General features: G+C 53.4%; 3 protein-coding genes across 3 annotated transcripts in view; 1 reads left to right on the top strand and 2 right to left on the bottom strand.

The window, feature by feature from the left end:
* Pdcd11 (programmed cell death 11) overlaps nt 1-6,042 on the top strand; it is a 45,377-nt gene extending 39,335 nt beyond the window's left edge. Inside the window, 10 exon segments of the mRNA XM_028874666.2 lie at nt 44-166; nt 1,179-1,301; nt 1,724-2,015; nt 2,116-2,232; nt 2,780-2,932; nt 3,117-3,364; nt 3,975-4,143; nt 4,384-4,537; nt 4,945-5,110; nt 5,689-6,042. Of these exon segments, the coding sequence (XP_028730499.1) occupies nt 44-166; nt 1,179-1,301; nt 1,724-2,015; nt 2,116-2,232; nt 2,780-2,932; nt 3,117-3,364; nt 3,975-4,143; nt 4,384-4,537; nt 4,945-5,110; nt 5,689-5,860 (1,717 nt within the window). The 3' untranslated portion in view covers nt 5,861-6,042.
* Nucleotides 6,043-7,184: 1,142 nt separating this feature from the next.
* Nucleotides 7,185-13,356, bottom strand: Calhm2 (calcium homeostasis modulator family member 2). Its single transcript, XM_028874665.2, is given in 4 exon segments — nt 7,185-8,102; nt 10,357-10,542; nt 10,544-11,029; nt 12,858-13,356. Coding segments are annotated over 3 exon segments (972 nt in total). The 5' UTR covers nt 10,913-11,029; nt 12,858-13,356; the 3' UTR covers nt 7,185-7,685.
* Nucleotides 13,357-14,752: 1,396 nt separating this feature from the next.
* Nucleotides 14,753-18,350, bottom strand: Calhm1 (calcium homeostasis modulator 1). Its single transcript, XM_028874632.2, has 2 exons — nt 17,605-18,350; nt 14,753-15,896 (listed from the first exon to the last, which is right to left on the bottom strand). Exons 1-2 carry the CDS (start codon nt 18,154-18,156, stop codon nt 15,396-15,398), a joined length of 1,053 nt encoding a protein of 350 aa, XP_028730465.1. The 5' UTR covers nt 18,157-18,350; the 3' UTR covers nt 14,753-15,395.
* Nucleotides 18,351-23,503: the final 5,153 nt, after the last annotated feature.

Here is a 23,503-nt window from a genome sequence, read left to right as displayed (position 1 = left end):
GCGGTTAAAGGTGTGTGTCTATGTAAGCCTTGTATTTCTTTAGGACAAACAAAGAGACAAAAAGTAAAATCCAAGACCCAGAGATTAACTCCATCCAGGACATCAAGGAAGGGCAGCTGCTGAGGGGCTATGTGAAGTCTGTCCTGTCCGACGGTGTGCTTGTAAGGTGAGTGACATCCAGAGGCCGCGTCCCTGGACTGCCCTCTCGGCCTGGAGCCTGTTGCCTCCTCCCCAGTCAATGTTGATAAGAATGTAGAGGAGAACTTGTATATTATCAGTTTGTAAAATTACAAGTGTAAATACTTGGTTTTACCTTATGTATATCGTGTGTGTGTATGTGAAACGTGTGTTCCTGGTGCTCTGGTGTGTACAGAGCCCAGAAGAGGGCATCAGATCCTGTGGAACTGGAGTCTCCAGTCTCAATTTTTAAATACTTTTTATTTTCTTCTTCAAGTTCTGGATTCCCTCTGATTTTAGTGTTTGATCGTAATTCTTTGTTGTGCTATTGTTTTTATTTATTTATCTGTTTGTTTGTTTGTTATTTATGTTGGGGCACAAGGTCTTGCTATGTAGCTCTGGGTGTCCTGTATATAGGACACTCTATAGACCAGGCTGGCCTCGAACTCACAGAGATTCACCTGCCTCTGCCTCCTGAGTGCTGGGATTAATGGTGTGCGCCACCACCACCTGGCTACGTGATTCTTACTATGATCACATCCTGTTCCTAAGTACCAACACTGTACATCCCTGTCTCCTGTCTCCTCTGTCTGTGTAGCAGTTTGTGATTTAGAGATTATGGTGCTGTAGTGGATAGAAGAACCTGGGGACCTGGCTGTGGTGGTGCATGTCTTTAATCACAGTGCTCTGGCGGCAGAGGCAGGAGCATCTCTGAGTTCAGGGCTAGCCTGGCCTACATAGCGAGTTCCAGGCCAGCTAAGGCTACATAGCTTAGTGATGGGGCCCTTGCCTAGCTTGCCTGGGTGGATTTTCAGTACCTCAAACAAAATCTGCATTCATAGCTTCATTATACATGGTAATTTTTTCCAGTTTCCAAAACCAGCTTTATCCTGCCGGATGCCATGAACCAATCTCATGTATCCTGTCACCATGGAGACCCTGGGTGTAGTTGGGATTGTGTTGTATTTCTACCCACACAACTCGTGTCTGTCTCCTTTCAGCCTTGGGCCTTCAGTTGTGGGTTTGGCCCGGTACTCACATGTGTCTCCGTGTGGCCCACCCAAGAAAGACCTTTGTGACCGTTACCTCCCCAAGGGAAAGCTGATCACTGCCAAGATCCTACGGTAGGTGTCTTCTCTTCCTGCTGCCTCTGCCCCTCCTTGTTCGGTGTGACCCCTTTCTCTGGGAGCCCTGGGAGGAGATTTGTGAGGTAAATTCAGAACGTAAAGGCGTGAGTAGTGATGCATGTAGTACTCAAATGAGTGAAAAACCTTTGACCTCAGCTCCAGCCTTAGCCCTGGAGTAGAAGTGGCCTCTGTGGTTGGTGATGAAGCAGGTCCATCCTAGATGCTCCCTGACTTTTTCCACTGAGCAGATGGAATGTGTAAACCGTCCCTGAGAATGCTGGGCATTCCAAGGCAGGTGGGGCAGGGCCAGCCCTGACTGATAAAGAAGGCCTGCCTGCTGCTGAGTCAGGGTCTGGGCAGCCTGAGGCGCCCATCACCTCCTGCCCTCACCTCCTGCCCTTATTCTCTTCCTGCATTAGCGTGAACCCCGAGAGGAGCCGAGTAGAGCTGTCACTCCTTCCCAGCGACACTGGGAAGCCGGACATGTTTTCTGCCTCCCCAGAACCACCTCTTCTGAACCGAGAGGAGAGGAAAGAGGGGTCTGAGGAGAGGGACCTAAAAGGAGAAGAGAAAAAGAGGCAGAAAAGGAAAGAGAAGAACCAGAAGGGGCAGGAGGAGGCGGAGTTGTCCAGCCAGGAGAAGAAAGAGCCCCAGAAGTCACAGAGGAGCAGGCAAGGCAAGCGTGAGCGCCAGGAGCCTGCAAGGGAGCAGGCAAGTACTCGGAGGATCGTACCTCGCCTCACCCCGCCTTCTCTCAGTGAGAACACATGAGGGCGAGGAGAAACTTGTATTCCTGCGCTCACCATTTCAGGAAAGAGTGAACAAGAGGCCCAAGAAGTCTGGGGCACCAGAAGAGGACGACAGTGGTGTGGACGTCTATTACCGCGAGGGAGAGGACGAGATGGAGCAGCCGGGGGTGCTGCCCAAGGTGAGGGTCACTGCCGAAGGGAGGGAGAGGCTTTTCGGGGAGGAGCTCCTTGCCTCCTTCCTGAAGAGCTGTGCTGTGCAGCCCCGTCCTCGTTAGCTCATCTTCTGTAAGACAGGGGGCGATGGGTAGACCTCAGCCAGTCTAGCTCCTTGACTGGGTCTGTTAACACTAATAACATGTTTACCAAGAACCGAGGGAAGAAGTGGGCAGATGAAGAGAAGGCGTGCATGAGCCCACGCCCCTCACAAGTGCTGCTGGAGTAGAGAGGCGTGAAGTCTCAGCCATGGGGCAGGGCCGCTTCGCTCTGTCAGCCTGTGCTACCGTCAGGCTCTCTGTTCCAGATGTGCTGCTGGGAGCGCGTGCGTGCGTGGTGTGTGCGCACGTGCGTGCGTGTTTACATTTTATAAACTCATTGTCCGAGTAATCGACTTAGAAAGAACATTTCTAAGTCACTGTTGTCCCCTCAGGAGACTGAGGCTGAGGGGCGTCTTTGGTGTGGCAGTAGGCAGGGGACGGACCGGTCCCTCAGTGTTCTGTGATCCTGCAGGGACAGCAGACAAAGCCCGCGGAGGTGCCCCGGCTGCAGCTCTCTTCAGGCTTCATTTGGGACGTGGGGCTCGACTCTCTGACTCCAGCCTTGCCCCTCCGAGGAGAGAGCTCAGACAGCGAGGAGGAGGAGGAGGAGCCGCGCCAAGCCAAGGTGCTCTATCTCCACGGCTTAGCTTCTCTCGCAGAGACCCCTCTGCCCCAGCTCCTAGGCCCTTTTCTGGCTTAGGTTTCTTCCTGGTAGGGTTCTTGGACTGTCCTGTGAACCCAGGGCTTCTGCCTCAGGTCTCCCCTGGGCTTGAAGGGACAGCTGACTCCCTGGTCTTCCTTCCGTGCAGAAGAAGAAAGGCAAGAAGGAGAGGGAGCTGGAGAAGCAGAAGGCGGAGAAGGAGCTGTCACGCCTTGAGGAGGCCCTCATGGACCCCGGGCGGCAGCCTGAGTCTGCGGATGACTTTGACCGGCTGGTGTTGAGCTCTCCTAACAGCTCCATCCTGTGGCTGCAGTACATGGCTTTCCACCTGCAGGCCACAGAGATTGAGAAGGCCCGAGCGGTAGCCGAGAGGGCCCTGAAGACCATCTCCTTCAGGTCAGGGCTTGGGCTCTTCCCTTTGTTTTGGCTTACAGAGTTTGCCACCATGGCTCGTTCTTCCTGGCTGGAGCCAGCAGCAGCCCATGGTCTTTCAGGCTCATCTTGTAAGTGTAGCCATCCGAAACAGATCACTCATTTATATTTTATGGTCCTCTTCGATGAAATCACTATGGCAACTTGTACTAGTCTCTGTGTGCTAGCAAGGTTCTAGTTAAAACATGCAGAGCAGGGAGAACCCACACACACTTGGGTGTAAACCTATTCTTGGCAGAGCGGAGGTAGCTCTCTGAAGCCTGCTGGAAAGGTGACAGTTTTATGCTTTGCTCCCTTCAGTGGGGGAGAGAATCAGACTCAAGATTCTGTTCCAGTTTGCAATCTGGAGGCTTTCCTTCCCAGGAATGGAGGGAGAGATCAGGGGAGGCCCAGACTTGGCAGTAAGAGATCAGGGAGTACAGGTCCCCTTACAGTGAGCTGCAGTGGAGATGGTCTGAGTGTCTGCCTTACAGGGGGGACTTGAGGACAGACATAGTTGTTGCCTGGGAGAGATGGTTCTTGGGCGTCCAATGCCGAGTTGATGGAACTCATGTTCTACCCACTCCACCTCCAGAGAGGAACAGGAAAAGCTGAACGTGTGGGTGGCACTGCTGAACCTCGAAAACATGTATGGCTCTCCGGAGTCCCTGACTAAGGTCTTCGAGCGGGCTCTGCAGTACAATGAGCCTCTCAAGGTTTTCCTGCATCTGGCTGACATCTACACCAAGTCAGAGAAGTTCAAGGTAGGCTGCTAGGCTCCCGAACAGGCCCAGGTCAGCAGTAAGTGAGCACTCTACCCCTCGGTCCCTGTACTGTCCCATTCCAGGCTCGTAGGCCCTCCCTTCCCTCTGCTTACCCTTGCCATTCTCACCGTCTTCTGTCCAGACCTCGGTCCCTGGAGGGGTTACGAGGGAGGCTCCTCCCTCCCACCTCCTCACCCTCCTCATTGCCCCTCTGAAGTACCACGCTGTGCTTTCCCATAGGAAGCTGGTGAGCTGTACAACCGGATGCTGAAGCGCTTCCGGCAGGAGAAGGCTGTCTGGATCAAATACGGTGCTTTTGTTTTGGGGAGGAGTCAGGCTGGGGCCAGTCACCGCGTGCTGCAGCGAGCCCTGGAGTGTCTGCCCACCAAGGAGCGTGAGTGCTCTTCCCCGGTTCCCACACACACACACAGACAGGCCTGATACCTGGAAGTGGCAGTTGGTATCTTGTAAAGGATGGAGTCGCTCCTGACTTGGGGAAGCTAATGGTGTGCTCATGGATGGTGATGTGTGCATGTCAGATGCTGGACCCTAAAGGATGGAGGGGCAAAAACAATCAGCACTGATCCTGTTGTCCATGGGCCTAAGATGAGGGGTGTCTGCAAGGCTTGGGTGTATATTTGACTTCAAACCCACAGTATCCTTTTGGGGCTTTGTCTCTCTTACCATCCTAGATCTTGGCCCTAGAGCAGTGAATTGCACTAACCCTATCCCTGTAGCACAGTGTGATGTGGTGAGGGGTCTCTGGAATTGTCTTTCCTCTAACCTGTCCTTTCTCCACAGATGTGGATGTGCTTGCCAAGTTTGCCCAGCTAGAGTTCCAGCTGGGGGATGCAGAGCGGGCTAAAGCCATTTTTGAAAACACACTGAGCACCTACCCAAAACGCACAGATGTCTGGTCAGTCTACATCGACATGACCATCAAGCATGGCAGCCAGAAGGAAGTCAGGTAAGAGGACAACAGGCTGACTCCTGGTGGGGGCGGGAAGGAGGGAGCTTTGGCCTTATTAATGTTTAGCCGACTTGATACCGAAAAACAGCTTTGACATGGTTCCCTGGTCCACCTGATTTCTCCTTTCCAGTCTTTGTGTGTCTGAACCCTCTGCGGGGGATGGGGGGTATGGGTGGCCTGGGAACTAGGAGACCTGGGATCCCACGGGATTCACATTGTGCCCACCTCTCATCAATGGAACCTTCATGGCAGGCTCTCACTTTTGTCCCCCATAATCCCTGCAGGGCAAGGACGGTGGAGGTGGGTAGTTGGGGCAGGGTCCAGAAGGCACAGGTACCCGATTCCTACCCTTCTGGGGGTTGAAGTTTGACTTCTGTCACTGCTGTGTCCCCATCCCAGCAGCTGTGTAACTTCAGGCAGGTTAGATCTCTGGTCTCTGACAGGAGTTCACACTGATAGTAAGAAATGGGGTCTTAGATGTTAGAGGACCTGGTGCCTGAGCAAGTTGGGGAGCACTAGCTAGGGGTCACGTGGTAGGAGCCCTGAGGGAATCGCTTCCCTGTTCTTCCTCCTAGGGACATCTTTGAACGAGTTATTCATCTGAGCCTGGCCCCTAAGAGGATGAAGTTCTTCTTCAAGCGCTACCTGGACTACGAGAAACAGCATGGCACTGAGAAGGACGTGCAGGCAGTCAAGGCCAAGGCCCTGGAGTACGTGGAGGCCAAGAGCTCAGGGCTGGAGGACTAGGAGCCCCAGGCTCCGCTGGACACTGTAGCAGCAGGCACTGGACGTTTAGGAAGCAGCTGCCTGAGGACATTAAGTGCTGCTTTTTCTGCAGCGTGCCTGGGACAATCCTGTCAGAATAAAGAACTTTGAGAGGCTTTCTCCTTTTTAAAAAAAAAAAAAAAAATTAAAAATTAAAAAAAATTTTTTTTGAGACAGGATCCTCACTCTCTGGTCCTGGCTGGCCTGGAATCTGCTATGCAGACCTGGCCAGCCTTGAACTCAGAAATCTACTGCCTCTGCCTCCCAAGTGCTGGGATTAAAGGTGTGTACTATCACTTCTTGCTTTAAAAAAATATGTATATCTCTATTTTTTAAATTTAGGGTGCCACAGATTGAGCTGAGGCCTTACACTTGCTAAGCAAGTGTTCTTCCAGTAACGCCCAGCCCTTGAGGTTTAATGCTCTGTTTATGTAACACATTACGTGTCCTCCTCCTTTCCTGAGGTGGCTCCAGTTTCAGGCAGCAATCTCTTGGGCTTCCAGAAATAAACAAACATTCCTTTCAGGAGAGTTTGCTGCCGTCTAAGAACAGAAAGGCAGAGCCAGGGTTTTCATGGTCAGGATCCCACTCTGTCCCTTGGCAAGGCGCTCAGTCCATACCCACAGGGTGCGGGAAGACATTGTCCCGGGTCAGCCCGTACCATCTGCCCTGTTGTGGAGGCTGGGAGACTGACAGGGGGCAGAGGAAGAATCCAGAAACATGGGAAACAAGCTGCTAAGGAAAGCTGAAAGTATTGATTAAACTGCCTGGTCTCCGCCCTCTCTCTCCCAAGGCTGGTGACCCACCTCGTCTGCCACAGCCCCGCAGTCGGTGCTGGCACAGACCCTACTACTAGTTGTTGGCATCTTTTTTTCCCCTTCAGCCTAAGGGAATTAAAAGCTTCCACTGCCAGCCTAAACTGTTGTCTGAGTTTTCTGGGGGAAATGGCTGGGTTGTATGCCAGGAAGCAGGACAGGGACAAGGCAGGTTTTGAGTGTGGAGCTAGTCGATGCAGGGCTGAGAGGGAGGAATTGCTGAAGCCCATGGTTCTTGGAGTTGTTTCGTACGAGTCCTGCTCAGGGCGGGAGCTTCTGGTGTGATCTTTTCAACTTACCTGCCCCTGCAAAAGGCCAGGCTGCCTCTGACCAGATTAAGTCAGGTATCTGGATCAGATGGCCAGGAGACTCAGCCCTTGGGTGGACGTTTGACGCGCCTTAGACTGCTGCCACTTTTGTGGTCCGCTTTAGTCCTGTCCCATGGCCTCCCACAATGGGCTGTACGCCCTTGTCAACTGCACAGACACCAGTTAGCCTTTTAAAGTAAGAAAAGCTTTATCAAAAAGTTTAAATATATAAAATTAGGCCAGAGGTATACAATGGGGGCAGCTTCCTAGCCGTACGCCGAGGAGCTGGGCATCCCTGTGCAGTTAGACACAAGTTAACTGCACAGAGTGGGCTGTACAACAGCGAGTCCCCCAGTGGGCTGTACTGGCACCAGGCCCCGCCGGCTGATGCTTCTCAGCCTGCTGGCCCACCAAAGATCGCCCACGTCAGAGTTACGGACCAGCTCTGGGAAAGTCTATCTACAGCTGTGACTTGTGCCTTGGTGGCCGCGGGAGATGATTTCAGCAGGTCTGAGAAGTCAAACCTGTACCCCCAGTCTCTGGACCATGTGGTCCACAAGAGCCTTGCAAACTACTAGTTGTTTTATGTCCCCTTGGTCTATGCCCAAGACACTGTAGTTAACAGGAAAATCTGATGCTGAGGTGAGCATGCCATGAGTTTGGTTGAGAGCAAGGCAGCAGGCCCTAGGTGGGGAGCAGGGCCATCTCCACGTTGTCAGGAGCTGTGCCGTTACCCGTCAGGCCCTGGGCCCACTTGTGTAAGCGACTATAGAGCGGGAGGCCCTGGTTCTCACGGTACAGATAGACCCCCGTGATAGCGTTCCACTGTGGTCGTGGCTGTGTGCCTTCCACTGGGAACTTGGCAACCAGCTCTTCATCATCCTTGTTGAGGGCCACAAAGCCAAAGAATCGGCGCACGTTGTTGGCGGCCAGCACCCTTGAGTGTACCTCCACCGTGCGCTGGAAGAGCTGGTCCTCGTTGGTGCGGTACTGTGCCCAGTAGGCCTCCTGGCGGTAGCTGAGCGGCGAGCAGTAGTGCTTGAGGCATTTGGTCAGGAACACCAGGATGGCCACCACGCCGATGAGGAGCCACCCAAAGAGCTGTCCAGAGAACAGGCAGGGCTCAGGAGGGGCTGACAGCTGCCTGGACCCTGCCTATGGAGAGGGGGGCGGGGGGGGGGGAGGGGGGGGGGACACGTGGAAAAGGAACCGATACCGCTCTGCGGCAAGCAGGACTTCCTCTTTTCTATTCTTACTCCCTTTAACCCACACACTCTCCCGTGCCCAGGCTGTGCCTTCTGCCTTTTTTATTCTTCAGCCCCAAGGGTGCTTTGTCACCGCGCTCCACCAAAACCCAGCTCAGGAGCCAGGAGTGGAGCTCAGTGACAGAACATGTTAAGCATGTGAGGCTCCCATTTACAAAAAACCAGTTCAAACTGGGTCAGCTCAGATGACACCTCTGAAGACTTCAGAGGCTTCAATCTCACACAACATCAATATCTGCCTGGCCTCCGATCGCCTGTGTGCTTGCTTCATGCTAGGAAGATGTGTCGAGGGCAAGGACCTGTGGATTAGTGACCAGGATTTCTGTATTTACCATCTTCCATCTCTGATGCTGACTTCAGCTCCATTTCTCTGCTTCCTCCCTGCCCCCACCCCAAGACAGGGCCTTAAGTACCCAGTGTAGCTGAGCATGGTCTTGAGTTTCTGATGCTCCTGCCTCCACCTCCTGAGTGCTGAGGTTATAGGCGTGTACCACACCTAGTTTATGTGGTGCTCGGGATCAAACCTAGGACCTGATGTGTGCTAGGCATGCGTTCTACTGAGCTACATCTTAGCCCCACCTCTTCCCCTTATGTTGCCCCTGTTGAATTATTTTAGGTTTTGTGTGTTGGGGTGTGTGTACATGTGTCGGGGGATATGTATATGTGTTGGGGGGATATGTACATGTGTCAGGGGATATGTATATGTGTCGGGGGATATGTACATGTGTCAGGGGATATGTATATGTGTTGAGGGGATATGTATATGTGTTGGGGGATATGTACATGTGTCAGAGGATATGTATATGTGTTGAGGGGATATGTATATGTGTTGGGGATATGTATATGTGTCAGGGTATGTATATTTTGGATATGCACATGTGTCAGGGTATATGTACATGTGTCAGGGGGTATTTTTTGTGAATGCAGAGTCCAGAAGAGGGTGTTGTATCCCATGGAGCTAGAGTTACAGGTAGCTGTGAGCACCTGACATGGATGCTGGGAACTGAACTCGGGTGCTCTGGAAGAGCAGTACTCTCAGTCTTTACCGGCCATTTCTCCAGCCCTCCTCCTTTTCATGGAAACAATGGTCCAAACTGGCCCTTAATTTACTATGTAGCTAAAAATGACCCTGAACTCCAGACTCTCCTATGTTTATCTCCCCAGTGGTGGATTACAGCAAGATCCAGCACAGGCAGCCAGCTCAGGCTTTTTCCCCCTCCCTCCTCTCTCTTTCTCTTCTTTCCTTTCTTCCTTTCTTTTTTAATGTATATGAGCGTTTTGCCTGCACATAAGTCTAAGCCTATACACTATGGGTGTGCCTAGTGCCCTCGGAGGCCATTGAATCCCTGGAACTGGAATTACAGAGGGTTGTGAGCTACAATGTGGTTTCTGGGAATTGAACCCAGGTCCTCTAGAAGAGCAGCCAGTGCTCTTAACTGCTAAGCCATCTCTCTAGCCACTGACCATTCTTTTGACCCCCTTTCCCTCAACCAACCTCCAAGCAGGATGCAGGGAAGGCTGTAGCTAGGCCCAAGCGGCAGTTGCCTGCCTCTCCTGACCTGCCCCAAGAGTGAGACTGACTCGGCCCAGACAGGAATGTGGTCATCCCTGGAGTCAACCAGGTTCCACCATCAACTTGAAGCCCACAGCAGACATTTCTGAGGTGGCCTGCAGGAGTCAATGCCCAGTCAAGCTGGAGTAAAGATAATCTCAGCAGGTAGATTGGGAATGGTCCTGTGGTGTTATGGGATATGGGATGCTTTCTCTGGGCTTCCAGGTAGTGTCCCCTTATGCTTAAAACTGTCTCTAAGGGCTGGAAGTGTAGTAAGTGGCAGAGCGCATGCTTGGCACTCATGTGGACTTGGATTCGATCCCAAGCACCTAAAGGCAAATCAGAGACCTGTGATGAACTGACCCTGTCCCACAGAACACTGAGCCACGGTTAACCTGCCCTGAGGCCTGACATGGTCATCTAGTGCTTCCCTGGAGACCTCGCTCATTTTCACACTGGACCATCCTATTGTGTGCCAGCCCACCAGCTCCCACCTTGGGAGGGAAGGAGGAAGGCTGCCCTTCACACAGCCCCTTACCTGGGACTCATACTTGAGCCTACGGCTGACCTCTTCCCGGAAGCCGGACAGGTTGGCAGGGCCCTCTCCACAAGGGAACCTGGCTAGGATCTCCGTGGCATGAGCTGAGGGGAAGCCTTCATCCCCAGCCGTGAGCGAGGACGGGTCCACAAACTCACTGAGAGCACAGACGTAGGCCTCCCCTCGCGAGCAGGGAGATGACAGACCAGGTGACGGGAGCCACAGCTGCGCGGCCCAGGATGGAGCTCAGGAGGAGGAAGTTGGGGGCCGCCGAGCAGTTCTTGGCCCTCCGATACTGGCACTCGGCAACTAGGTTCCAAGTGTGGTTGTTGAGGATGACTCCAATAAGGAAGAGCGCCAGCGTGGGCACGCCGATGGCTGTCAGCCCGTACAGGTAGTTCCGGGCAGGTGAGCAGGGACAGTGGAAGGCCACCACAGAGAACAGCTCCTGACTGCCCACCGTGCCCAGGGCCACCAAGCCATTGAAAATCATCACATCCTTGCTCTTGAAGAAGAGAGACAGGAAGCGGAAGTTCTCTGCGATCAAGGCCGCCATGGCGACCAGCGGGCTAGGGATGGAGTGCTTAAGAGGAGGCAGAAGAGGACGATGGAATGGGTGGCTTCTGGTGAGACTATGCCATTTTATCGCCTACGGTGGCTGAACTGGTGCTTCCTGTGAAACACAGATGAGTGATAAATGCGTGCCTCTGAACAGCTGAGGGTGCTGCTGTGGTCAAGCAGATGAGAAAGGAGGGAACTGAGGGCCTCCACGGAAATGGTAGTAGCCATGGCTGCTTAAGTTCCTGCTAGGTGCCAGATGCTCTCAAATGATATGTTGCCTGTCCTCATGAGTCTACACAGTATCCATGGCAACCCCCACCCCCACTCCCCCGCATCCCCCCCCCCCTCGCACCGACACCTCCCTCCCAAGCACAGAAAAGGACGAGGCTTCCTGAGGATGAGCCAGCCCTTGGCCAGGGGCACATGTAAATAAATGGCAGGCCTCCCTCCAAGTTCAAGATCAGGTCTGCCTGCTTCGACTGTTATAAGGTCTCTTTTGCCACTCCCCTCGTCCCATCAGGATCAAGAGTGACATTAGGGGGTGATTTCTCTCTGGAATTCCAGGAGGTACAAAGATGCTAAGGATGTGGGACAATTTGGAGGGTGTGATATGGTTATCAAAGCTGCAGGGCCTGTCCTAGTGGACAAAGGACAGACTGGATCAGGGTCTGGTGGGAGCCAGGTCCTCTGGATCAGGGCAACTTTGACACGAGATTCAACTGTGAAAAGGGTAAGTCATTCTGGTCCCTGACCCCCTTCTAGGAATGTAAGGGGACAATAAATGATGCCTGGTAGTAGTTCAGCATCCAAAACTCTTACCCTGTCATGTCTACCAGTTGAGGATGATTCTCCTGATGGCAAAGGTCAGAAAATGAAGACTTGAGGAGGACAGGGTATCTTGCCTGAGGCCAGGCAAATCTGGAGGGGCCAGGCAAGGCTTTGACCATGACTTGAGAATACTTAGGAAGTGGACAAAATAAGTCTGAGCTGAGATAGTCCCCATGTTCACAACCTCCTTCAGACCTCGCTCCCCTCAAACTTCCCCAGCCAGCATCCTGCAGAAACTCTGCTCCAAGAAGCCTAGGCTGGAGACCTTCAGCGCCAGCCAGCCACAGCAGCCTCAATGGGGTTCGGGCCCACTGTACCTGTCAGCCTTCCCCTGAATCAGTGACTGCCGCAGAGATGGCACCCTGCCAGAAATGGCCTTGGCCTCAGGCTCTTTGGAAGTCTAGCGCTAATTCTTTTCCCAGGCTCCACCCACACACCCAGAGAGACAGGCAGGGTGTGGCCCCATGTCCATCCCCATCAGGGGAATGAAAAAAAACAAAACTTCCCAGGCCAAAAGAAGCCTAGAAGTGGAGAGAGGGGTGAGCTGTGAAGAGAGCTAGGGAGGCCTGTGCCGGCTCTCTCTGTTTCATATTCACATCCCTTTTCCTGTTGCAGCCTCAGCCAAGGATGCCAGATGGGCACAGGCAAGGCCATGTGGCCATGTGGGCTCCAGGGGGAGGGAATGTCTGACTCCCCAGCCCAGTGCCCAGAGATCCTGAATAATCCCACAAGGAAGGGACTTCATCCTGTTGCTGGAGATAAACAGGCTAGAGGGAACCCCATCCCTCCCCTTCCTCCTTTCCTGACACCCAATTAGCTCCGTTTAGTGGCCCTAGGCTCTTAAATCCACCCAATGTTAACGTACAGGATGCCTGAAATCGTGGGTAGTGTGCGGAGGATAGACTAGGCCATCTTCTGAGATTATTATGCCAGGGGCCTCTTCCCAAGGACAGGAGACCGGCAGCTAGGGGAGGGGGTGGGGGCAACACTTCTGTGCTCTGAGTGAGGGACCTATACCAGGGTACCCTCTCCAGACAATCCCTGGAGGCTGCCTGGGACCAACCTGCCAGCTCCTTGATACCTGCACACCCCAGGAAGGGGCCCCTCCTTACCTGGGGCTGGCTGCATGCACCCGTGGCCTTGGCTTCCTGGGCTGGCCTCTCAGTAACAGCCGCTTGGGCACCACAGACCCTGGACAGACTCAGGGCTGCAAGGCAAAGTGGCCTCCCAGCGGGGGGTTCACTGGCGCCTCTGCTTTTGCGTTTGAAAGCAACAGAGCTTTGGGCCCGGTTACAAACAAACTTAACTCCGGGCGTCTATAGACGAAGTGCAGGCATCTGCGGACAAATTTAACTCCAGAAAAATAGAGAAAGAAACAGTGGCATGGAACTTTCTCGCCAGCGAATGGAAAAACAGCCTCCAGGCGCCAGGCGGAGGAGGGCGGGCTGCTGAGGGCGGCGCGAGGCAGAAACAGAGGAAGTAGAGGAGCGGTCTCGGCTGCCGCCGTGTCCTGTCCCAGCGCGCCTCTGCCTCTGGGCCCGCTGTGGCTGGCCCTACTGGCCCTGCCTCGACTCTACCCTGTGCACCCCTCGGGGGCCATCTGGGAAGGTCTAGGCAGGAGCCAGGCGGGGCCAACCAGGAGGTCTTGCTCAGGCTTGCCCTCCAGACCAGTTTAAAGAACAGCCCCCATGCTTGACACCCACCTGGCAGACGCTTGTGGGAGTCAGGGAAGAGGTAGGTATTCAGGATTGATGGTGATGTTGCAGAATACAAAAGGACGAGACCCTGATGCCCCCTGCCCTGGACTCTCTGAGAGTCCTGCCTTTGTCTCCCAGCCATCCCCGGGAGAGACTTCTCCACCAGAGTTCAGCTAACTCCCAGACCCTGTCTCAGTTCTCCTCTGTACGGCTGACACTGAATCAGGGAATCTGGGGATCCTCTGGGCTCCTAGGGCAGAGGCTGGGCAGAGGTGAAAATTAAAGGGAAGCAGGTTTCTAAGCTGCCCTGCCTGTCCCTAGAGGGGTCATGAGCTCCTATCTCTGGGAGCTCACAAGCAGGGACTGAAGAGCCATGAGTCAGATACACTGACGGGTAGAACGTCAGATGAACCCAGTGTCTCCTAGGATTGGGAGAGCTAACCCCAGGGCCCTCAGCTCTCCAGGGCTGTGACGGTGAAACTCACACTGAGTGGCAAGCTGAAGCCCCGAGTCTGGCTTGTCTGTGTGGCAGGCAGGAATGGAGAGGACTTGGCATTTCTTTATCTTTGCCTTTCCATATGCTCTTTACAGATTGGGGGACTTGCCTTAGCTCCTATCACTCTGGTGTTGGACCCCCAGGTCTCGCCAAAGCTTTCCCTCACACTGGCTTCCCCAATCACTTCCTAGAATCCTGTCCCTAGCGGAACCCCCCCCCCCAAGTGGTCCCTTCATCCAGGGCTGGAGTCAAGTTCCACTGCCTCCTCTCTGCCACCCTGGCACCCGGGTTCCACCTGAGAGTGGACAGATGGTAGATGAGGGGCCATGAGAATACGAGGGTCCAAGTGAGCTCTGAGATGGGCAGGGCTGAGGACAGAAAGATGGGACCAGGAGACAAGAAGCCCGTCTGCACCTCTGTCTCCTCTGCTTGGACAAGATTCCTGTCCCTTGGTTGGGGTCAGCGGAGGGGAAGGCGAGCAGCCCAGGGCTCGGAGATGAACAAGCATTAACCACTCTGGCCCAGGTGTCTACCGTGAGCCGTGTGAGTTTGCGCACGGTGAACCTGTGCGGTAGATGGCCTTCTCCCTGTTGCCCAATGAAGAAAAGAGACCCAGAAAATGAGGCACTTGGCCCAGGGACGCACTTTGCAAATTGTAGAACCAGCATCTCACCCAGTTTTACCCACTCTAGACTTTACCTCCCCCCCCCCCGTAACACCCTCATCTTCACCACACCTCAGGGCAAGCTCCTCAGGGAGCATTTGAGAAAATAAGAGTTAATCAGCTTCCATTTCTAGCTCTCAAGCCCCACGGATGGTCTGCTTCCCTAAGGTTGTGTGTGAGAATATTAGTTTTGTACTTGGTGTGAGGTAAACATGGAGTCTGTCTCAAAAGTTGCCCCAGTGGCCTCCGTGACGCACACCTTGGCCTCTCTCCTGTGGTCCTAGGTCTTGGCATCTTATCCTGTGTCACTCAGGTGTGTCACACCAGCTGAAATCCATTCCATCTTACCCAAGAAACTGGCAAAGATTATGAGTGGGCTGGTTGCCCTGGGACCCTTGAGCATGAGCATGAGAGAAGTCTAGAGCCAGAGGAAATGTTGGGGTGTGGGCTTTGGGAGCCCAAGCGGAGACAGCGAGGCAGGGATGGAGGAACAGCATCACAGTGAGGCTGGGGAAGGGCCTCGGGTACCAGTCCTGCTCCCACAGCCAGATCTGAACACTCATAACACTGCAGCGGCAGGAGACGAGGCACAGGATGACTCTGCTCCCAGGCCGCCCAGGGCAGCATCGCAGCTAAAGAGGTAGGATCCTTCGGCTCCAAATTTCCTTTTTCACACCAGCAGGTCAATGCCTGGACTTGTGGCTGTGCCTCAGAATCGGTTTTTCTGTCTCCACTGAGAGGCAGAGGGCTGTGGGTTCCGATCTCTTCTGCGGCCTCTACAGCCAGCTACAGCTCACACTTTGCTGAAGTAGGTGGCCACCTCCCTGCGCGGAGGCCGGGGCTCACTCCCAGCCCAGCCATTGCTCATCAGCGGTGCCTCCTGGCCCAGCCGCAGCGGCGGTTTGCATTTGTGCCAGCTTGTGAGTAGCCGGTTCATGGTGCCTTGGTCAGTGATGCCACGCAGCTTCTCCCTCGCTTCCTCCGTCCTGTCTGGGGGACTCTGAGCAGCCTCCACGGCTGTGGCTGCGGCTGTGACTGTGGCCGTGGCCAGCACTCCATGGGTGTGCCCCAGTTCCAGGTCATGGTTCATGGCTTCAAAGAACTGCTGGATGCATACCTTAGCAAAGGCCTTGGCGTGCTCTGTGCATGTCTCATCAAAGAGCTTACGCTCGATGTCAATGTAGTGGGACCAGTACTTGCTCTTGAGGAAGGCAGCTTGCGTGAAGCAGGGCCGCACAGAGCGCACCAGGAAGGCCAGTAATGTTGTCAGCAGCACGAAGGACCAGCCCAGCGCCTGTGGGGAGAGGAGGATGTCAGCAGACCTACCTGCCCAGACCCCCAAAGGACTCATGAGGGCCTCCACAGAGAAGAGCAGCCAAGGACCAAGTGACACCACCTCTTGGCCTCTATCTACCCAGGTGTAAAATGTCACATTCTGGGAGTGTAGACCATGCTGCTTTGGCAGGGCACTCAGTGGACAGCAGTTAACTCCGCACCCCAGAGTGAGGCCTCCTGGGGAGGAATCCTGTCTCCACTTGATCCTTTTGTGTCTCAGTGTCTCTGCCTACAAGATGGGGCTCCTGGCAATAGCACGGGCCTCACAGGGCTTCTCTGAGAACCAAGTGATATAAGACAGCTCGCATATAGCGCTCTCTGTTAGACATCGTCATGACACCGCTCAGCGGCCATGTCTCTTCCTTCAGAAGGCCTTTCCTCACCTCCCTGGGCCTAGTGGCTTTCTTTCTCCAAGCTCTGGGCTTTTCCTCTGGCTTCTGGAAGTGACACCATCTCTAAGTGAACACTCCCTCCACCGGGCTGAGCTGGTCTCTCAAGGAATTCCAGAGACACCCCGGACAGTCCTCGACCTCCACCGAAAAGCGTGGGACACATGCTCTGACCGTAGTTCAACACAGGGCACAGAGCAGGACACCCCTCCCTGCCTGCACTTGGGGTCAGACCCCCATCTGCACAGAGAAGAGTTGGGAAAAGTCAAGGAAGTGTGGGGGGGTGTTAGTGGTGCCCAGTGGCTGTCATGGGGGTGGGTGGGAAAGTCCAGAACGTATTACTCAGTCAGGGGGCTGCCTCCCATGTTGCTCACTAAGCTGTTGTGGTTACAGAAGGCTTGGGTTTTCTCATGTTCCAAGTGAGGCTGGAAATCTGATTATTTTCTCTTTGACAACTTCTAGATAAAGTCAGTTCTAAAGTGACTTCAGAATGCAGTCTCTGCAAGTCACGGGGACTTGTCTACAAGTCGGGCTACCCGTGGCCTCTGGGGGGACCTTCCAAACTTGCACAGTGTGACAGTTTAAAGGTCAAGGGAAGTGGCAGCCGCTCCAGGGCCTGAGGCCTAGGGTGATGGGACAAGGATCCACAGATGAGGAGGTAAAAAGCTTGGCTTAAACACTCACAGTTAGAGACTCTTGAGGCCGTCTGGGTGGTGACAGGGCCCCTACAGGGAAAAAGTACCCCCCCGCCAGGGGCAGGGGAGCCAGGGGCCTGTACTGGCCAGAGGAGAGTGTGCCTGCTTCTCTAGCCCCACAGGAGCAGACACTGCCTCCTATCATTTCCCTCACTAACCCAGGACACGAAGCCCAGATGGTCCTTTAAGTCTGATCCCAACCATCCATCTCCCTCACCCATGTGCGCTTGTTCAAGATACCCAGACCCTCAGCTTCCACTCCCGGAGCAGGGAGGCACCAGCTGGGGGCATTTGCCAGGGAAATGTACCCAAATGGCTTAGCCTCCCACTGGCCTCACTACTGCCTGGGCCTGGGAAAGGAAATGAATGCAAATTCTCTCAGCCTCTCTCAGCTCTGAGCTCAGGATGGAGGAGGTGGAAAACACGCTCTCCAGGTAACCCTGTCTGAGAGAAGACGTGGGCTCTGCTTTGAGTCTCAGCTAGGAATACTTCCCCCTACCCACAGCCATATGAGGGAAACCCCACATTGAGAAGGGACCGTCCCAGAGAGACCCTGGCCTGTGAGGAGACCCAGCCCCCTCACCTGAGAGATGCAGCGCAAATACCGCACGGCCACCTCTCGGGCCAGCAGCCAGTTCCCATCGTAGATCTCAGGGCAGGGCACACGGGCCAGCAGACGGGCCAGCTCTGCAGCAGGCAGGCCAGGCACCAGGCTGCCATTGCCTAGCGTGGCCACGGGCACCGCTGTGCAGAAGGCACAGAGGAAGCACTTGCCATCCAGCAGCGTGACAGCCACCCAGACGACGGGTGCGATGAGGGCCCGCTGAGCCATGGAGCAGAACATGTAGCGGAGCACCGCTGGGTCCTTGGCCCGGCGGCCCGCGGGGCGCTTCCACTCCTCGGCTAGCATGGATATGTTGTTGTTCATGACGAGGCCAAGCAGGAAGAGCACCAGGGGAGGCGTCAGCAGTATGCCCATGCTGTAGGCCACATTGTAGCCCGGCAAGCAGGGGCAGTTGAAGTCAAAGGCAGAATACATCTGGGCACTGGCCAGCGCCATGATGCCACAGATGCCGTTCATGAAGGACTCTTGGTTGGACTGCAGAAACTGGAAGATCATCCGAAACTTGTCCATCGTGTCCTGGGAGGGTCCTCAGCCTCTTCCCCTCTCACTGTGGCTTCCCAGACAGCTCCAGCATGCCTCCCTGCCCACTGGGCAGCCACCTCATGACTGGGATCCCGGCCGGGCTAGCGGAGATCAGGGTAGTTGGTGAGGTCACTCTGACTCGGAGGAGCCTTCTCCACAGGTGCTGGCAGAGAGGTCGCAGCTTGACCAATCCTGTGGGTACAGCCAGGACTGTGCCCCTCCCTCCGGCTCCCCTCCCCTGCTCTCCAGCTGCCTGCATCCTGGAGAGCCACAAAGCGGCACCGGCACCGATGAGGACCAGTTTTCTTTGGGTGTGGGAGGGAGGAGGAGACTGGACTTTGAGGGGCTGCTGGACTCTGGGCAAGTGTGTCATCTCTCTGTGCTCCTCTCCTGGTTTGTCTCCACAATGCCAGGACCCCAGCAGGCTGTGCCATCAGTCGAGACAATGATAATAGAGGACATGGGGGTAATGGTGAGACAGAGGCTGTGGCAGGTGGTGGGAGTTGGAGTTCACTCACAGTGGGAATGGCAGGTGAGTGCGGCAGACAGTAAAACTACCTGGACTTGGAGGATTTTCTGTCCTTTCCTTTCTTTTTTTGAGACAAGGTCCCCCCAAAAGATCCAGACTTCGCAGTCCTCTTGTCTGTACCTCCTGCATTCTGAGATTACAGGCTTGTGCCTTCACAACTGGTGTTGGCTTTGGGGTTAGACTGAACGGGTTGCCTAAATTAGGGTTTTGGCCTGTTTCCTGTGGGTGTGTCTGTGTTTGTGAGTGGCAAACCCTTTCCAGGCTCCTCCTCCTTCTGCTCCCCTAGACCCACAGGTGATGGGGTTTCATGATCAGAGTCCTCTCTGCAGAGTCACCCAAGGGAAAACTCTCTTTGATCCTGTAGCTCTCAGACAGGTGTGTCAGATCTGGATCCAACTGGATGAGTCCTCGTCTGGGGCAAGGAGAGACTGAGGCAGGACATCAGAAAGGATGTCTCCTTGTGTTTCTGACCATGATGTACTCAGTGGGGCTTCTGTCTGTGTACAGAAGAGTGCATGTGACCACATTAGTGATCTTCTGTCTGTGTACAAAAGTGTGCATGTGACCACATTAGTGGTCTTCTGTCTGTGTACAGAAGTGTGCATGTGACCACATTAGTGGTCTTCTGTCTGTGCACAGAAGTGTGCATGTGACCACATTAGTGGTCTTCTGTCTGTGCACAGAAGTGTGCATGTGACCACATTAGTGGTCTTCTGTGTACAGAAGTGTGCATGGGACCACATTAGTGGTCTTCTGTGTACAGAAGTGTGCATGTGACCACATTAGTGATCTTCTGTCCATGTACAAAAGTATGCATGAGACCACATTAGTCATCTTCTGTCTGTGCACAGAAGTGTGCATGGGACCACATTAGTGGTCTTCTGTCTATGTACAGAAGTGTGCATGTGACCACATTAGTGGTCTCCTGTCTGCATCTTTGTATTTCTGACAAGATCTACTGCGACCTCAGCTGACTTGTATGCATTATGTAACCCTCATACAGTCCTGGGGCATAGGATTTCTGTCATTCTATGGAACTGAAGCCTGAGGTCAGAGCGACTCACTTATTAGCTAAAGGCCACCCAGGCCATTGGTGGAGAGTGCGATCCGAGCCCAGGTCGGCACTTGTGGGTGGGAGTGCAGGGTGAAGAAGGGCAAGGGAAGGTCTTTGTTTGTTTGCTTATTGTTTTAACTTATCTTCTGGTTGGGTCAAGTTTGTCTATCGAGTGGGAAGGCTACTGTGTCATAAATAGGACTAGGGGAAGGCCATAAGGCTAGGTGTCCCCGGGACAACTGGAGTCCCTAGGTTGGTGACCCCTGAAGATTCTCTTTAGGGACTCCTCTAGAAGTCATGCACCAGAGTGGAGCGGCATGAGGGGAACCTGGCAAAGGTGTTTCTCCCTGGACACCTGCTGTAATGACAGGCACGGAAGAGGAGGCTCTCGGCTGCTTCCAGGACTTGACATGCCCCCAGGATGGCTCATGAAACCAAAGGAGGTTTCCAGCACCGCGTGGACTCTCTGCCTGTGTGCAGGTATTGGACACAGCTGCCTGTTTGTAGCAATGATGTGTCAAGGACCACAATGGTTGAGAGGTATCTGTGGTAGCCACGTGCACTGCCTGCAAATTCTACCTGCAACGTTAGCTGGAAAGTCTTGATGTTCCACAGTCACTCGTGGGTCTTACATGACTCTGTGAGGATTGCTGCTACAGTCTCTCTTCCTCCAAGGTCTACACTTTGGCTCTCAGCCTCCTTTTAATCCTCAAACAGGACAACCCTTCTCACCTGAGAGTCTGCACACACTCTCCGTGTTCCAGGAATGCTTCTGTTCTTCCCGGCAGACATTCCCGTTCATCTTTAAAATACATAATTTATTTATTTATCTTATGTATATGGGTGCTTGTCTGCATTTGTGTCTGTGTACCACATGTGTGCCTACTGCCCTCAGATCTCTTAAGATCGGGGTTACAGATGGTTGTGACCTGCCAGGTGGGTGCTGAGAACTGAACCTGGGTCCTCTGGAAGAGCAGGCAGTGCTCTTAATCGCTGAGCCATCTCTCCAGCCCCTCCTATTTATCTTTTGTTTTGTTTTGTTTTTAGAGACAAGATTTCACTGTGTAGTCCTGACTGTCCTGGAACTCACTATGTAGACTAGGCTGGCCTCGAACTCAGAGATCTGCTTGCCTCTGCCTCCTGAGTGCAGGGACCAAAGGTGTGCGCCACCACCTCCCAGCTTTCTTCCTAGTCATCTTTAAGAGCCACTTTTTTTTTTTCTTTGAGATAGGATCTCCCTATGTAGCCCTGGCTGACCTTAAATTCTCTATGTAGACCAGGCTGGCCTTGAACCCACAGAGATCAACCTACCTCAGCCTCCAAAGTTCCAGAATTAAAGGCATATGCTGCTATTGTTGGCCTTTAAAATTCACTTTAATGTTGTCCCCTCCCCTTTATTTATGTATTCATTCATTTTTTTTTTTTCTTTTGAGACAGGGTACTACTGGTCTTGAACTCACCATCCTCTCACATTCTAAGTCTGAAATTACAGGAATGAGTCCCATGCCTGCCTGATAATGGTCCCTCTTTAGAGCAGTCTTCCTGAGCTCTCAGCTTAGATCAATGTCTCTGTCTTTCTGTGTTTCTGTCTTTTGTCTCTGTCTCTGTCTCTGTGTGTGTGTGTGTGTGTGTGTGTGTGTGTGTGTGTGCATGTGTGTGTTGCATACACAAGTGACTGTACCCATGCATGTGTGTACAGAGGTGGAGGTCAGAGGTGGAGGTCAGAGCAGGAACTTGCTGGATGTCTTCCTTTGTCAGTCTTTTTGTTGCCTGGAGACAGATTCTCTTGCTGAGGTAGACACTCACCTTCTAAGCTAGGCCGGCCGGCCAGTGAACTCTCAGGATCTGCCTACTCTGCCTTCCATGGTTCCTGGCGTGCACACCCATGCTGGACCTCACATGGCGGCTGGGGATTTGAACTCAGGTCTTCATGCTGGCAGAGCCAGTTCTCTGACCCACTGAGCTGTCTCCTCAGCCCCCTTATTTCAAACTTAACTATGCTGAGAGGATGCTTGTTTAATATCCGGGGCTCCCCTTGGACCACACGCGCTGAAGGCCTGCATTTATTTTGTTTGCTATTCTTTTTAATAGATACTTTATTTTATGTGTATGAGCATTTTGTCTACATGTATGCATATGCACCACATGAGTGCCTGGTGCCCTGAGAAGAGGGCGTTGGAGTCTCTGGAACTGGAGGTACAGATTACAAACAGCTGTGAGCGGCCATGTAGGTGCTGGGAACCGACCCCAGGTCTTCTGCAAGAGCAGCCAATGCTCTCAACTGCTCAGCCATAATTCCAGTCCCCCTGTTCACTATCCATTTCCAATACTGAGAACACTGTACTTGGTACTTATAGATGCTCAGTTAATACGTGCTGAATGAATACCTAAATGGGTGATCAAAGGAAAGCATAAATTTGAGGGGAGGTGAGAATTCAGACCCAAACAAGGAGGCCTTCCTTGGTGGTTTTAGGTTTCCCTTCAGAGGGAGAATCTGGGAGAACAGAGGACTAAGGGCCTGGTGGGTGTTCAAAGCTCACTGCCAAGGCAGTTGTTACTGGTGGGCAACTCAGTGTCACCTATGTTCTGCCCACACCTGTCTGGAGGGGGACTTTTCTGTCCCACCAGCTGCTCCCCAAATAACCATTCAGAGACTTATTCTTAATTATAAATGCTCAGCTGATAGCTCAGGCTTGTCTCCAGCCAGCTCTTACAACTTAAATTGACCCATTTCTATTAATCTATGTGCTGCCTGAGGCTCATGTACCTCATCTGTAAACTTCCCATGTTGCTTCTGCTTCTTGCTTATGACTCCTCAGACTCCGCCCTTCTTCCCAGCATTCTCTCTGCCCTGAAAATCCTGCCTAGCCATTGGTCAAACAGCTTTTTTGTTGTTGTTTTGTTTTTTTGTTTTTGTTTTAGTTTTTTGAGACAGGGTTTCTCTGTGTAGCTTTGCGCCTTTCCTGGATCTCACTCTGTAGACCAGGCTGGCCTTGAACTCACAGAGATCCACCTGCCTCTGCCTCCTGAGTGCTGGGATTAAAGGCGTGCGCCACCACCACCCGGCTCAATCAGCTTTTTATTAACAATGAGAGCAACACATTTTACAGTGTACAGAAGGATTATTCCACAGCACCTGTCACTCCAGACTATTTCCCACTGGTTGTCCCTAGACCTTCAGGGACATGCATCCCCAATCCCTACTCTTACCTCTCCTAAAAGAGCCCATGAAGCAAGGAAGGGGAGAGGTTGGGTGCAGTTGGGCGCACAGCAAAGTGCCTTCGTTTTCTATGAGACCCTCCAAAGTGGAAGCATTTAATATGGATACATTCCCCTGCTCCCCCCCTGTGGTCCTGGGTCCCAGAATCTTTCCCCACACAGGGATGTGAATGGTCATACCTGTATCAGCACCACAGACTGGAAGAGCATCCAAGCCTCTGACCTTCCTTTGTAGTTCTGGAAGGGGCAGTTGCCTGGGGATTCGTATGGCTCCCACAGAAGCCCCATACTTCCTGGCCTGTCTCTGCACTCTCTGCTTCTTGATTGCCCCTTTTCCTCTTTAGCGGACCCTCGTCCTTCCCCTAGATGCCACCTGGCCCCACTCTAGCCTTTCTCTCGACAGCCCCATCCATTCCTGTAGCCTTCAGCATCCCTTCACCCAGACCAATCCCAAGTAGCATATCCTGCTTGACCTTGCCACTCACTGAGCACTTGCCTTGCTCCCTCAGTTGCTTGTACATAGTACCAAGTAT

Source organism: Peromyscus leucopus, chromosome 1 (genome assembly GCF_004664715.2).
Source record: "Peromyscus leucopus breed LL Stock chromosome 1, UCI_PerLeu_2.1, whole genome shotgun sequence".
Lineage (NCBI taxonomy): Eukaryota > Metazoa > Chordata > Mammalia > Rodentia > Cricetidae > Peromyscus > Peromyscus leucopus.
The sequence above is the reverse complement of the archived record's forward strand: the minus strand, read 5'-3'. Positions and strand labels throughout refer to the sequence as shown.

Coding starts and splice junctions, on each gene's coding strand:
- Calhm1 (XM_028874632.2), bottom strand. CDS start 18,156: ATGGACAAGTTTCGGATGATCTTCCAGTTTCTGCAGTCCAACCAAGAG. Junction 15,897..17,604: donor ATTTGCGCTGCATCTCTCAG/GTGAGGGGGCTG, acceptor CTCTCCCCACAG/GCGCTGGGCTGGTCCTTCGT.